The 13,711-nt window shown below is 33.2% G+C and overlaps 1 protein-coding gene and 2 pseudogenes across 1 annotated transcript; all 3 read left to right on the plus strand.

Moving 5' to 3' along the window:
* The first annotated feature begins 2,281 nt into the window (after positions 1-2,281).
* LOC106335321 (serine/threonine-protein kinase WNK1) lies at positions 2,282-6,104 on the plus strand. Its single transcript, XM_013773817.1, has 7 exons — positions 2,282-2,851; positions 2,936-2,973; positions 3,167-3,394; positions 3,480-3,700; positions 4,004-4,161; positions 4,227-4,686; positions 5,182-6,104. Exons 1-7 carry the CDS (start codon positions 2,777-2,779, stop codon positions 5,988-5,990), a joined length of 1,989 nt encoding a protein of 662 aa, XP_013629271.1. The 5' UTR covers positions 2,282-2,776; the 3' UTR covers positions 5,991-6,104.
* A 4,861-nt stretch (positions 6,105-10,965) lies between these two features.
* On the plus strand, positions 10,966-12,065 carry LOC106328652 (annotated as a pseudogene).
* A 206-nt stretch (positions 12,066-12,271) lies between these two features.
* On the plus strand, positions 12,272-12,924 carry LOC106330131 (annotated as a pseudogene).
* Positions 12,925-13,711: the final 787 nt, after the last annotated feature.

Genomic DNA, 13,711 nt, shown 5'->3' on the forward strand with positions numbered 1-13,711 from the left:
TTTTTTTTTTTTTTTTTTTTTGATCAACAGACAAGAACAATCAATCGTAATTTTTAGGATATTAATCAATCCTGTGATTCTATGATAAAATATTGATTAGTTGTACGTTAAATCATTCATAAATTTATTGTCAATACTAATTATGTCCAAGCATATCATATCAATAACAATCACCATTATTTTTGTTTGTCAGCTAAACGTTATTATTCATGTCACAATTTAAATAATCGATGTATATATTACAGAGATTAGATGGATAGGTGGATCCATCCTAATTCATATGCCTGGTTAATTTAATATTTGTTAAACGACAACGATGCAAATTTTGTCAGTATCTTAATAAAATTAATTTTGTTTTATTAGTAGTTATTTATTGAGGTTAGGTGTTGTGAACTTGCGATTACTTTTTGGATTACCTTTACTTGTGACTTCCGTACGGGCAACCACGGAATCACCAGTGAAGTAGTCATATTAAACAAGGTCCAATTTAATAATTAAAGTTATTGGCAATAGAGTTAATCCAATATAGTAATCTGTAATCTGTATAAAGATTTTAAAAGAGAAAATCAATACCAATGAAAATAAAACTTTATGATAAAGTTTAATGGTGTGAGGAAAAGGCCAAAGGGATAAGATTTGTGGTTGGTCTGATTCATTATCACAACTAAGTCTTATTTGCTTTTTTCATTTAAAAGGCTATGATGATCGTGCATGTCTTTGTATTCACCCACATGCACATGTGTGTTCTTCATCTAAAACTATATGCCCCCCAGGCCCCCCATCGATCTCTTGTGGTTTATTAAATAGATACTGTGATTTTTTTGGCCGTTTATTAGATGTGAATCTGTCTCGTTTCCTAAACAAGGTTTACTAGTCTAATGGTTGAACCGTTGAAGTGATATTAAAATACACGTAGATTTGTCTCGTTTCCTTCTGATGTAAACAAGGGTTTACTAGTCTAACGGTTGTAAAGGATATACTCATATACAAAATAATAATAATAAAAAAAATAATAATAATGATCAAAATGAAGTTTAGTTATGAAAACAACCAGAAGCATAAAAATTACTCTGAATATATTTACGGTATGGCCATGAAATTTTTGGAGACAATAAACGTTTTTAAGAATTTTAATAAAAATACTTTTAACAATTTAGGAATCTATAACTATGTATATTACTTCTATAAAAATTGTGGACTAAGACTAATGTTTCAACAAGCTTTATTTACATGGCACGATTAATACCGTTTATTTCAAGGCATAATAACATGTAGTATATGGGCGAAAGGACTTATATTATTGTTGAAAATATGATCATTTAAAGTTTGAAAAAAACTATAAAGTAAATCGTTATGATTATTGCTCAATGTACTATATATGATTTATATTTGAGTTGATATATGGTCAAGAGAGAGTGTGATAACGCAGGCAACTTGACACGTGGCCAAACTAGCCATTGTTGCCTCCTTCGGAACATCCAGTCGACAAGCTAATGTATTGTCTCGCTGTCTCTAATTCCAGATTAGGTTTTCATTTTAACTGTTTCTGTTAAAAGCTTCTTATGGTAAACATTAGTACTTAGTTATGTAGCACTGTTGTTTATGGTAGAAGTAGGCTACTCGTTAAGATATAGTTGGCATAGGTTATAGATAGCTTTGTAATTGCCTAATGGGAGGGAGGATGAATGAGGGAGAAGGGGGAGTTCAATGTTTTCAAAAATGACCGGAAACTAAACCGAATAATTATATGAATCACGATTTAATATAATTCACAATATATATTTATATATTTTTAATCCTTGACAAAAAAATTCTAATATATAGAATTAAAAATAATTATAGTTAATATGATAGATAATTTAAAATATATAAATATCAAATATAAAGCACTGAAAATATTAATTAGTTTTTTGTTTATATGACTAATGGATTTTTTATAATTTTAATAATTTTATCCGGTTCAATGACTCTAAATTTAATCTGGTTATATGATCGATTTATAGTTGAATCTGGTCTAACCATCGAGTCGTTCTATTTTTATAAATATTGGGGATGTATATACACTATACATTACTATATTTTAACAATTTAATTTTTTTTTTTTTTTTTTAAATCAGAAAGTAGAAAACCCCTAATTATTTGATAAACACACACAACAATAAATTGTTGCAGCTAGACTTCCAGTTTCCTACGGAGTAGTTTAGAACATGTAAAAACCGTTGCTAGTTGCTACTACTGAGACTTTTATAACAGTTGACAAAAGAAAAAAAGAGAGCGAGAGAGAGAGAGATGAACTGTTGATATTTTGTTAACAGTTTACCCTTTGTGGACCACCGTCCCGCAAGAAACGCATACCGTCTTTGTCTTTCTCTCACGAGGTGGTTGTATTTATCTGTAATAACCAATCAAAAGAAAGAAAAAAAACTTCCATTTGAACTATTGCAGAAAGCTCAGCTTGTCTGTCTTCTCAGCTCAAGTCCCCTTCTCTCTCTCTCTATCCCAGTATCTCTCTCTTTCTCACTATAGACTATTCATTATAATGTAATAATGAGTCTAAATACAGATACTGTTCTTATCTACATTAGTTTCATTACATCATCTCTGTTCAGCTCCTTATTATAGAAGAACAAGATGACTATGAAGAAACAGAAACTCACCCTTATACTAAAATAAAAGGAGAGAGAGAGAGAGATATTTATTGATAGATCTATTATACTATACTTTATTTTATTTTCATTTGAGATTTTAATTTTTCTCTCTTGATTGGGAGAAAGAAATGAACAATCTGAGTTACCTAGAACCAGATTACTCTGAGTTTGTTGAAGTTGATCCCACTGGAAGATATGGAAGAGTAATCTTTCCTCTCTCACTTAACCAAATCTCAATCATTTTCTTCTTTCTTTGTTGAGTTTTAATGTTATTGTTGTTCTTGCAGTATAATGAAGTTCTGGGTAAAGGAGCTTCAAAGACTGTGTAAGTAACCAAGTCTCTCTCTCTCTAGATCTGGTGATGGATGCTATTGTTCATTCATCATAAAGTTTTAAACTTTTTGATCCCCACAACATAAAGATTGCTTCTTTTGGATCTCTTTATTGCTTTGACCTAAACCCATTTCAGATTCTACAAAAAAAAGAACACTAATCTTGTTCCTTTTGATGATTTGTAGTTACAGAGCATTTGATGAATATGAAGGCATAGAAGTAGCATGGAACCAAGTAAAGCTCTACGATTTCTTACAGAGCCCTGAAGATCTAGAGAGGCTCTACTGTGAGATTCATCTCCTCAAGACCCTTAAACACAAGAACATCATGAAGTTCTACACCTCTTGGGTTGATACAGCTAACAGAAACATCAATTTCGTTACTGAAATGTTCACTTCTGGCACCTTAAGACAGTAAGCTTTCTCTTGCGAAACAAGCTTGTTCTTGTCTCTCTTACATGAATGTCTGAGAGGTTTTTGATAATGGATCCAATTCCAGGTATAGACTGAGGCATAAGAGAGTGAACATAAGAGCTGTGAAGCATTGGTGTAGACAGATCTTGAGAGGCTTACATTATCTACACAGCCATGACCCTCCTGTAATCCACAGAGATCTCAAATGTGACAACATCTTCGTTAATGGCAATCAAGGTGAGGTCAAGATTGGAGATCTTGGCCTCGCTGCCATTTTAAGAAAGTCTCACGCTGCTCATTGCGTAGGTGAGCATGGTGATTAGTTGCATATTTTGAGATGATCATGATTTTATTTCGGTTTTATGAAACTTATTTTTATCATTTATTTTAAAAGAGTTTTCTTCTCTATTTAATTTATTAAATGTTTTGATATTTAATCGGTTTCTGTTAATTCGGTTTAATTCGATATTTTTGCATAAGTAATATGCCGTTCTCGAGAGAGGATGAGACGAGTGTTACATTTTATATACAGATCAAACCCCTACATACTTTTCCTCTGCTAAGTTCTTTTGTTTCTGATGGTGAAAGTGTTTGGTCTTTTGTGTATAGGGACGCCTGAGTTCATGGCTCCTGAAGTATATGAAGAAGCTTATAACGAACTAGTTGATATATACTCGTTTGGTATGTGCATTTTGGAGATGGTTACATTTGACTATCCTTACAGTGAGTGTACACATCCTGCTCAGATCTACAAGAAAGTTATGTCGGTGAGAGTCCTCTCCCATTACTTCATTTCTTTCTGTTTCAAAAGGCTTAATAAGTTTGGTTTCAGGGGAAGAAACCAGATGCATTGTACAAGGTGAAAGACCCGGAAGTTAAATACTTCATAGAGAAGTGTTTAGCCACTGTTTCACTTAGAGTTTCTGCTCGTGAGTTACTAGATGACCCTTTTCTACGTATAGACGATGGTGAGTTTGATTTGAGATCAGTTGATATGGATGTGCCACTAGTTAGGCAGCAGCATCATCATCTTGCTGACTACTACAACTACCCTAGTAGCTCTTTGAACCGTCAGTATTCAAATGGTTATGATAGCCACCATGAGTATCCGAACAGATGGGCTTATAATCCAGCTGAGACAGAGGAGACTCATGGAATTGAGCTATTTGAGTGTCGAAATGAAAATGATCAAGAAGAAGATAAGAGTTCTGGTAATGTTGATATAACTATTAAAGGCAAGAGAAGAGATGATGGTGGCTTGTTCTTGCGTCTTAGGATCACTGACAAAGAAGGTAACAACAATCACTTTACTAAATTGACTCTTACATGACCTGTATGGACCCGTTTAGAAACTGAACATTTTCTGAATTGAGTCGGTTCGGGTAATGTCAGGTTTGGGCCGGGTTTTTATTTTTTCGTAAAACCCAAAACATATTCAAATTAGAAATGGTCGGATTTGGTTCGGGTTTAAAACAAAAAAAAACCCGGAAAACCTGATTAAAAACAAAAAATTTAGGATAATTTGTCTTTTTAATAATTTTTTTTATAAATCATATTTTTGATATATAGTTATTTTCAAAGTAAAATTAATTAATATTTTAATTATATTTAGGATGTTCGGTACCTTTCGGTTTTCGGTTTTTCGGGTTCAGAGAAATGGGAATTGTTCGGTTTTTGTAAATTTTGGTCCGGTTTCGGTTTAAGTTTTTTCGGTTCGGTTTTCAGGTTTCTGATAATATGACCATGACTATGACCTAACAAGAGTGTAAAAAACTGTTTTGTTGCAGGGCGTGTCCGAAACATTTACTTCCCATTTGACATAGAGACAGACACAGCACTGAGCGTTGCAACAGAGATGGTAGCAGAGCTGGATATGGACGATCACGGAGTCACAAAGATAGCCAACATGATAGACGGTGAGATATCTAGACTTGTGCCTAGTTGGAGACCAGGCCCTGCGTTTGAAGAGTCCCTTGCGGCTGCTGCGGCTGCCGCAAACGCAAACATTTGCAGCAACTGCGTATCGAACCGTACCTCAATGGGGTCCGTGATGGACTTCCTGAGGACAAACCCTGGAGCAAACGTTGCACAATGTTGCAGAAACGGGTGCAGTGAGACTCACGGTCGGTTTGAAGAGATTACTATAAGAGAAACCGAGGTTCGTCTTAGAGAGTTATGGAGGCTGCAGCAACAGCAGGAGAGTAGAGAGCTTAGCTCGATAGACTCAGGACAAAACCATTCAGAAGAGGAAGAGGAGGAAGAAGAAGTATATGAGAACCCTGAAATCACGTTTCCGTGTGAAGCAAGTAACGGTCTAAGCCATCTATCAGGCTCTGGATCGTTCTCGTTTTTGCCGTCTTTATACTGCGATGATGAGGTGGTTGAGAAGACTGCACATCAGGTTCAACAAGAGTTAAGATGGCTTAAAGCCAAGTGCCAAATAGAGGTCAGAGAGATGCAAGATGAGCAGTTAAAGTCTCAGTGGCGGCCGGAGAGAGATGAAGATAGTGTGAAGGAGAAGATGTGTGGAGAAAGATTGCTACCAAAATGTCTTAAAAGGACAACTTCACTTCCTGTCGATGCCATTGAATCTTGATTACGTTGTCTTTTGGTTTTGCCCATGTATACATATTGTTATTAAAGACTTTTAAGTGTAACCACACGAGTATACCTAAGAGAGCCTCGTTATTTCTGTTGAGGTTACCATTCTCTCCACTCAAGAATTAGTTTGTGAAAAACTTGATAAGAGTTTTATGAAAATATTTGAATTTATTTATTTAACTCGTTTCTAAGAGATAAATTACTGGTCCGCATAAGTGTTTTTCAACTACAGATTTTTACCATAAATATTAATATTTAAATATAAAAATTTAAACTACCTTTAAGAAATTCATACCAAAGTTTTTCAAATGAAAAGTTCTATTTGAGAAATTTTCAATAATGATATTTCAATTTTTGTACCTATCAAGTTGTTTTTAAATACTTTTTAGCAACATAAATCACTATAATACTAATATCATGTGAATCACCAAGAAATTTTTTTTCCTTTAAATTAATTGAAGTATTGCTATGATTTAAAAGTAGTTTCATTTCATTTTATAATATATGAGTATATTTTAGCTATGATCATTTGCTTTCAAGGTTCCATTGAATGCATGTGGGGGAGAAACAGGTTGGATATGAATTGATTTTTTTTTAGTAAAAGGATATGAATTGACTACAACAATTAATAGAACGAATTATTGAGCAATTTAGTAAAATCAACTTACGAATTTTAGTTTTCACAATAAAACTCGGGATGGAAATATCAAACAGCTATAATAATTATAATAAATGAATGAAAATAAAGCGAATACAAAAAATTTACAAACTTTTTTTAGAACTTGTGTGTACAATTTCTTTAGAACGTTCGGATAATGTAAATTGAAATCGAAGGAATAAGACAGAAAAGGCCAAAATAGTCAATTAAAAGGGCAACCCCACGGCAGCGTATGGCCTGGACATGGCCATGTTCTAATGCCGACCAGTCTACTGGAAAATTGGGTTCATCCACATGCGTCTGTATTTTTCACTTTATGTTTGTCTTGGTCAAGTTTCTTTCAGTCATTTTAATCCGAATCTTATATATATATATACACATATAACATGGTTGGTCTATCGTTTCTATATGATTATAGTATAAATAGTTGGGCCTTTTCAATGGGACTTTTACTTGTTTGTCGATATTCACACTACAATACGATTCTCTAAATTAAAATTATACGCCTGGTTTTTCAATAGTGACTGAAAATAAAGTCTCAACTCGCAAGCTCTATGACAAAACTATTACTATCAGCCCATTCTGTAGATAAAAATATCACAATGACATGCGACCCTGATCATGTGGTAAGCCTATATATAAAATAGGTTTTATTCTACTAAAGAAATCTGAAGCTCATCAGATCATATCTTGGACTTGGGGATCTAAGATATATATGTAGACGATGAAAATATATTCTATGATATGTTAGGTGATCATTGCGGCAAATATTATTCAAATAATTTACGTAGATAGGTGGTTTCATGTTTCTTGTGCCTTTCCCATGCATTCACAAGCCAGCAATTATCATTTTGATAGAAAGCTAACCGTTACAAGCTCTCGTTTAGGTAGTAGAAAAATGGTGAATCCGATAATATTTATCTAAAAACTATAAGTGAATATGTAATTTTAGTGAATATGTAATTTTTATTCCACAACTATAGTTTTTTGGCGATATTGATTCGTAAAATATATTATCAGAAAATAAATATTCTATATACTATTTCTGCCAAAGATAATGTAAGATTTTGATTAGTCACATAGAACAATACCAAACAAAAACGATTAAACGACCTTTACCACAATTAATGTTGAGTGACAAACTAAACATATATTCATGATGTACATACCATGTCCAAATTCAAAAATAAAATTCAGAAGCGAATTAAAGAGATTGAAAAGAATGATAGGGACATAGTATGAAGAATTGAATAAGGTTGACCACCCTTAGTAAAAGAAGATAGTAATAATTGATCCCATACGAATACCCGGAGAGAGGGTCTATCCGTGGGTCTATGTTTTAGGACCATCTGAATACTCAGAGAAAAAGTCTATTCGTGGACTGCATTTCTACTTGAAGATTAGTTTGATCTTTTTTCATGGGTCTGAAATATCCCAGATTAATAAAAAAAAAAAGGAGCCATACTAAGCAAAATCTTATAAATGATCGTTTTATGGATGACATGTGGTATTGAATATGTACAGATCAAACGTACCCTTTTCGTACCCAACTCCACTTCAGTGCCAACCATTCTTCTCGTATCTCTCTCCACTTATTTTTCCTGTCGGTCCTTAAATCTCTTCCCCACAATATTAATTGTTACTTATTGAAATTACACCGTTTTTATACATACTAGCATTACATTTAAGGTCTTCCATTATTATGTAATACAATTCAAAGACGGCATGATAATAATGATATATTATTATTATACAAGGTCGTCCATTATTATGTATATAATGGAAAGAGGGTCGTCACCAGCAAGCAACGAACTAATAGTTAGGTAGATGCTGTTTGTCCTCTAATATAGATACGACACTACTTGTTATGTCGATCTTAAAATTATGGTCGAATCCGAATACAGCCTTCAATTATCTTTTGCGGTGGAAAGCCATCTCATCTGAACATTCGTGTGTGGCTAATAAGACCAACTAACTTATTTATTAGTTAATAGTTTGATCTATATAATTAATTACTCTTCTTCCCCAAAAGTTTTAACCTTTTCAGTTTCTTTTAGTCAAGTACAAAGTTCTCGTTATCTATCTAATAGTATATGCGAATTCTTTTTTGCATCTGAGCTCTTACCTTAAAAGTTTGATGTTACTTTTAATGAATTATTATATAACAATTTTTATTATATAATCTTTTAAAAGTCATATTAACAAGATAAATTTATCTATTCAGTATTATGTAGGCACCAAATTTACTAAATAGACAAATTTGATATATAAAGAAAAAAATTTACATATAACATGAAAAAAAAATACAACAATATAATACCTTAGTTGGAAAAGAACTAGGTTGAAACAGAGTCGAGATTAGATCTCTTTTCTTAATCCTTTAAACGTCCGTAGTGTGCCGGTTTGATACGTTTAAGAATCCCATGATACAACTGCCTATATCTTCAGTCTCACAGCACTTGAGAACCAAAGCCTGTCGAACCTATTTCTATGTTATATTCTCAAACACAAAACAAAAAAAAAATAAGAGAAAGTGGTTTTGTTTGTATTGGAAGTGTGTTTTCTAAATGCCTCACAAGCCTTTATATAGAAATAAGAGAATGATAATCATCATCATTACGTTATGATATAAATCATAAAGGTATATTTTCTTTCTTCAAAATCACAACAAACGTAAAGTGGTGTTATGGAGCATTAAGTCACATCAATTATCATAATCAAAAACAAAATTTTCATTAACCCTTGACCGTAACTTACTAGCAAAACTATTAATATCTTTGACCAATCAAAGCTAATTTATTTTGCTATGAGTTTACATTTTTATATTTAAACAAATATAAAAGATAACATAAATATGATTTAAACCATAAGTTATTAGACACAAAGTCTATCTAACAAATTTAAATCAAATTTAAACTCCAAAATACAATGTGTGCATTTGCTAGTTTTTATAATTAGCCAAATTTAAAAGCTATAAAAACTTTTGAAGACACTCATTTGGACCTCAATTTCTCATTCAAAACCAACTCCGATTTTGACATATAGGTACACTACTTCATAGTGTCCAACACCCGGTTATTCCAACGAACATCTTCGCTCGGAAACTTACCACAAATGATCTAAAACCATTTTGTCAAAAACGAGTTCCAACATATTATACATGAGAATACACCTTGGAAGGCTTGTAAGCATGGTGATGCTCCGTCCTCGCAGGGAACCATCATCAAGTTCATTGATAAGGCTATCTGAAACAGACTGATGTCATTACGAAGGGACCGCCATGTCAGAGCTTTGCTAGGTGCATATCAAACATGGATTGGAGCTCTCCAAGGTTAAACTATTGCAGTGCGAGTTGATCTAATTTCTAGTTCTGTATTTCTCTTTCTGGAAAAGTCATAGAACAAGTAGCATGGGCAGTAAAAAAGTACATTTTCTTTTCAATCAAATTTAGCATTTTATTATAATATTTTTTTTTTATCGTACGTAACTTATAGATGATTTGCTTACGTTATAAAGACTAAAAACAGTTGCAAGGTTAAATCAAGATAGTGTATTCATCCTTTTAATCTCTTTGATTATCAAACATAAAAAATTCTTTGATTTTCAAGTCTATTATTCTATAAATAAGGGATTATATATTATTTGTATTATCATTTACAAGTTTATTTTACGCAATAAAAAATATTTCCAAATTTATTTTACGCAAGTTTATCTATACTATATGAATTCTACATGTTACTTCCAAATTTATTTTATGCAATAATAATACAAACTTTGTTATAATAAAAGTTTGATATTTAATTTAACACTAAATATTTTAAACGTCTGAGTGTTTACAAATTCTTTATGCAATATTGTGATGAAATAATTTATTTTATATAATAATTTGATGTTTAACTTATTATTAAATACTATGAATGAACAATTGTGATAGTTTTTACATTGACAGTGTATTTATTTATAATGATTTGTAAAATTATTATACATGTATGTGAGGCAAACACCTAGTATTAATTAAATTGCTAGGATATTTACAAAAAAAAAAAAAACATTACACTTGCAAATAAAATATACCAGGCTGACAGGAAAACAGAAATCACGCTGTAAATAAATAGGCCCATTGAGAAAAAGGCTTAGACCCACTGGCCTTATTTTCTCACCTTTCATATTTTGTTTATAGATGACAAAGTGTGTTTCGTTTTATAGACTAGGATGTACAGTAAGCCCAATATGGTTACGGCCCATTAAAACCCCTAATTGAAAGCTGCAGCTTTACTCTGCGCGTCCTCCCGTCTTTTCACCGGAGCCGACGACGAACTCAAAGCTTTGCAGAGATCGTTTGATCCCGGAGGGAATCGTAGAAATGGCGGAAAAGGCAGTGACTATCAGAACCAGAAAGTTCATGACGAACAGACTTCTCTCAAGGAAGCAGTTCGTGAGTAGTTCAATTCTTTAACTCTTGTCTAACTTATCTATCACGCTAGTCAGTGTCTTTAGCTTTTAGTATTGAACAAAATGCAAAGAGAGTGTTTGATACGTTTTCACTTAGCTCTGATAAAGATTCTGCATCAATGACTTAAGAGTGTGAATGTAGGTCATTGATGTTCTTCACCCTGGAAGAGCCAATGTTTCAAAGGTATCAGCTTTACCATTTCAAAGACTAGTCTGTTAAAAGTGGTTTTCAAATTGGTGAAATTCGTTTTTGATTATTATTTTTTTTTTTCACATAAAAGGCTGAGCTGAAGGAGAAGCTAGCGAGGATGTACGAGGTCAAAGACCCAAATGCCATATTTGTTTTCAAATTCAGAACCCATTTTGGAGGTGGCTAATCTTCAGGGTTTGGTTTGATCTATGACAATGTCGAGAGCGCCAAGAAATTCGAACCCAAGTACAGACTTATCAGGGTAAATGCTCTTTCCACTAGTATATCGCTTCATGCAATAATAGCCTTAATAGTATTGGGTACTAGCTAGATATTATTATTACTATTACTCTCTTATTTGATCATCATCAGTGTTAGTCTGCCTCTTCTTCTTGTAAGATAGATAACGAGATGTCTCAACTCTATATATAAATATGTGGTTGTCTATGTAAATTGTAGAATGGTCTTGATACCAAGATCGAGAAATCAAGGAAACAAATTAAGGAAAGGAAGAAAGATACGTGGAGTTAAGAAGGTGAGAGACCTACTCTTACTAATGACACTCATTAAACACAAGTGTTTACACACTAGTATTTTGTTTGATCATTTTTTTTTTCTTTGCTTTACATTGCAGACCAAGGCCGGTGATCCCAAGAAGAAATGAGAACTTTAGACAGTATCAGCCATTTTCGGTTCTTGTTCTGCATAATCACTTTTTATGTAATTTTAAGTTTAATTGTCTTTTTACTTGAACTATATATATACTTAATCTCGAGCTTTTTTTTTTTTTTTTAAACATGTTTCACTCTATTTTTGTTTTAACTTTCAAGTGATTAGAGCATAAAGCCTGTTTCGTTCAGTACAAGTTAAATTGACTTTTGGTTTGGACCTAGATACGTCAGGACACAACTGGCCGCAATAATAAGCAAGTGAGTGAGTGTAGGAGTGGTTGACCACTTGCTTATTCGCAGACGTTTTAAGGCTTAAGAAGAAGTACCGTAACGTGATGAGCAAGTTTGATTTAGGTAAAGAGGTGTTCTTTAAGAGCCCTCATGATCAATCTACTTTCGAGATTTCTAGGAAGATTTTGGAACCAAACTGGGAAGATCATTGGGTTTTAAGACAACAATGTAATGGATTTTGAGGAAACTAACACCAATGGTAACTGCCCTAGTTCGGATCCTACTCTTGACATGGATAGAAAACGATCAAGGATAGGGAAGACTGAAGAAGACAACAAACATGTCACCACCCCCTCTGATGTCAATGTCTACCTTAACGAAAGTATTAGTGGTAACCTTTGTGGTTTGATTGAAGAGACTGTGAAAAACTGTCTCTGTCCTGTGATCAAGGAGATGATGAATGGGACAACTAGTATGATGATGGTTGCAATGGGAGGTGGTGCTCATGGCTTTTGCTCGTTGAGTTTCAGCCCCATGTTTACACGGCCGTTGGGTTATGGTGTAGACTGTAGAAGGAGGAGGAAACAAGGCGGTGAGGGATGAACGGTGGAGGAAACAACAGATTCTGGAGCTGGAAGCGTATTCAAGGAGATTAGAGTTAGTTCAAGAACAGATTAGAGCTACATTGCATGAGTATGAGTTAAAGAAGATGCCAAAAGGTGTATGATTGATGAAGCAAGAAGAAAAAAAGAATAAGACAGATAACCAGTTAGGTTGATATTTGATATCTGAATCTGATCTATAACTTTCTGGGGTGTGTGATTAGTATAGTATGAGATTTGACTTTACAGCTAATTTATTGTGATCATTCTCTAGGTTTTTTTCATCAGTTTTTTTTTTGGTTTCTTGAATTATTTGACGAATATTAGATTATGGTACTCATTTGTTCAATAACAAACAGATCTTCTAGCTATTTTTTTGAATTGTGTGCCAATCTTTGTCTAATAATTTTTGAATCGTGCTGATAACATGTTATAAGCCCTGTTCGGGAACGCGCTAGGCGCTAGTCGGGCGGTCGGGCGGTCGGGTTGTGCCTAGCGCCTAAAGAGAAAATCGGGGATTAATCGGAAATTATGCGGGGCGGAATTTTTAGATGGTTTACTATGTTATAAAACATGTTAATCTTTAATTGTGTATAACATTAATACATTTTCATGTTTAAGATTGTATAAAACACACAAATAGAATATATAAACTTAATATAGTGTAATTTTCATCAAAATTATGAATATAAATGATATTTATAAAATTTTAGATCAAATAAATAAATAAAAATATTATTAAAAATAAAAAAAAAATAAAAAAAAAATAAAAAAATAAAAAAATAGATTAGGCGGGCGCCTAGGCGGCTAGGCGGTCATTTAGGCGGCTAGGCGGTCATTTAGAATCGGATACCCGATTTTTTAAACCGATTTGGCATAAATAGGAGTGGAAGAGTGACGCGTAGCGCCCAG

The sequence above is a fragment of the Brassica oleracea genome, chromosome C3 (assembly GCF_000695525.1).
Source record: "Brassica oleracea var. oleracea cultivar TO1000 chromosome C3, BOL, whole genome shotgun sequence".
NCBI classification, from domain to species: domain Eukaryota; kingdom Viridiplantae; phylum Streptophyta; class Magnoliopsida; order Brassicales; family Brassicaceae; genus Brassica; species Brassica oleracea.

Bases quoted from the DNA above. Each gene is read 5' to 3' on its own strand.
- LOC106335321 (XM_013773817.1), top strand. From the start codon at position 2,777: ATGAACAATCTGAGTTACCTAGAACCAGATTACTCTGAGTTTGTTGAA. The intron at 2,974-3,166 runs GTAAGTAACCAA...GATGATTTGTAG, and splicing joins AAAGGAGCTTCAAAGACTGT to TTACAGAGCATTTGATGAAT. The intron at 3,701-4,003 runs GTGAGCATGGTG...TTTTGTGTATAG, and splicing joins TCACGCTGCTCATTGCGTAG to GGACGCCTGAGTTCATGGCT.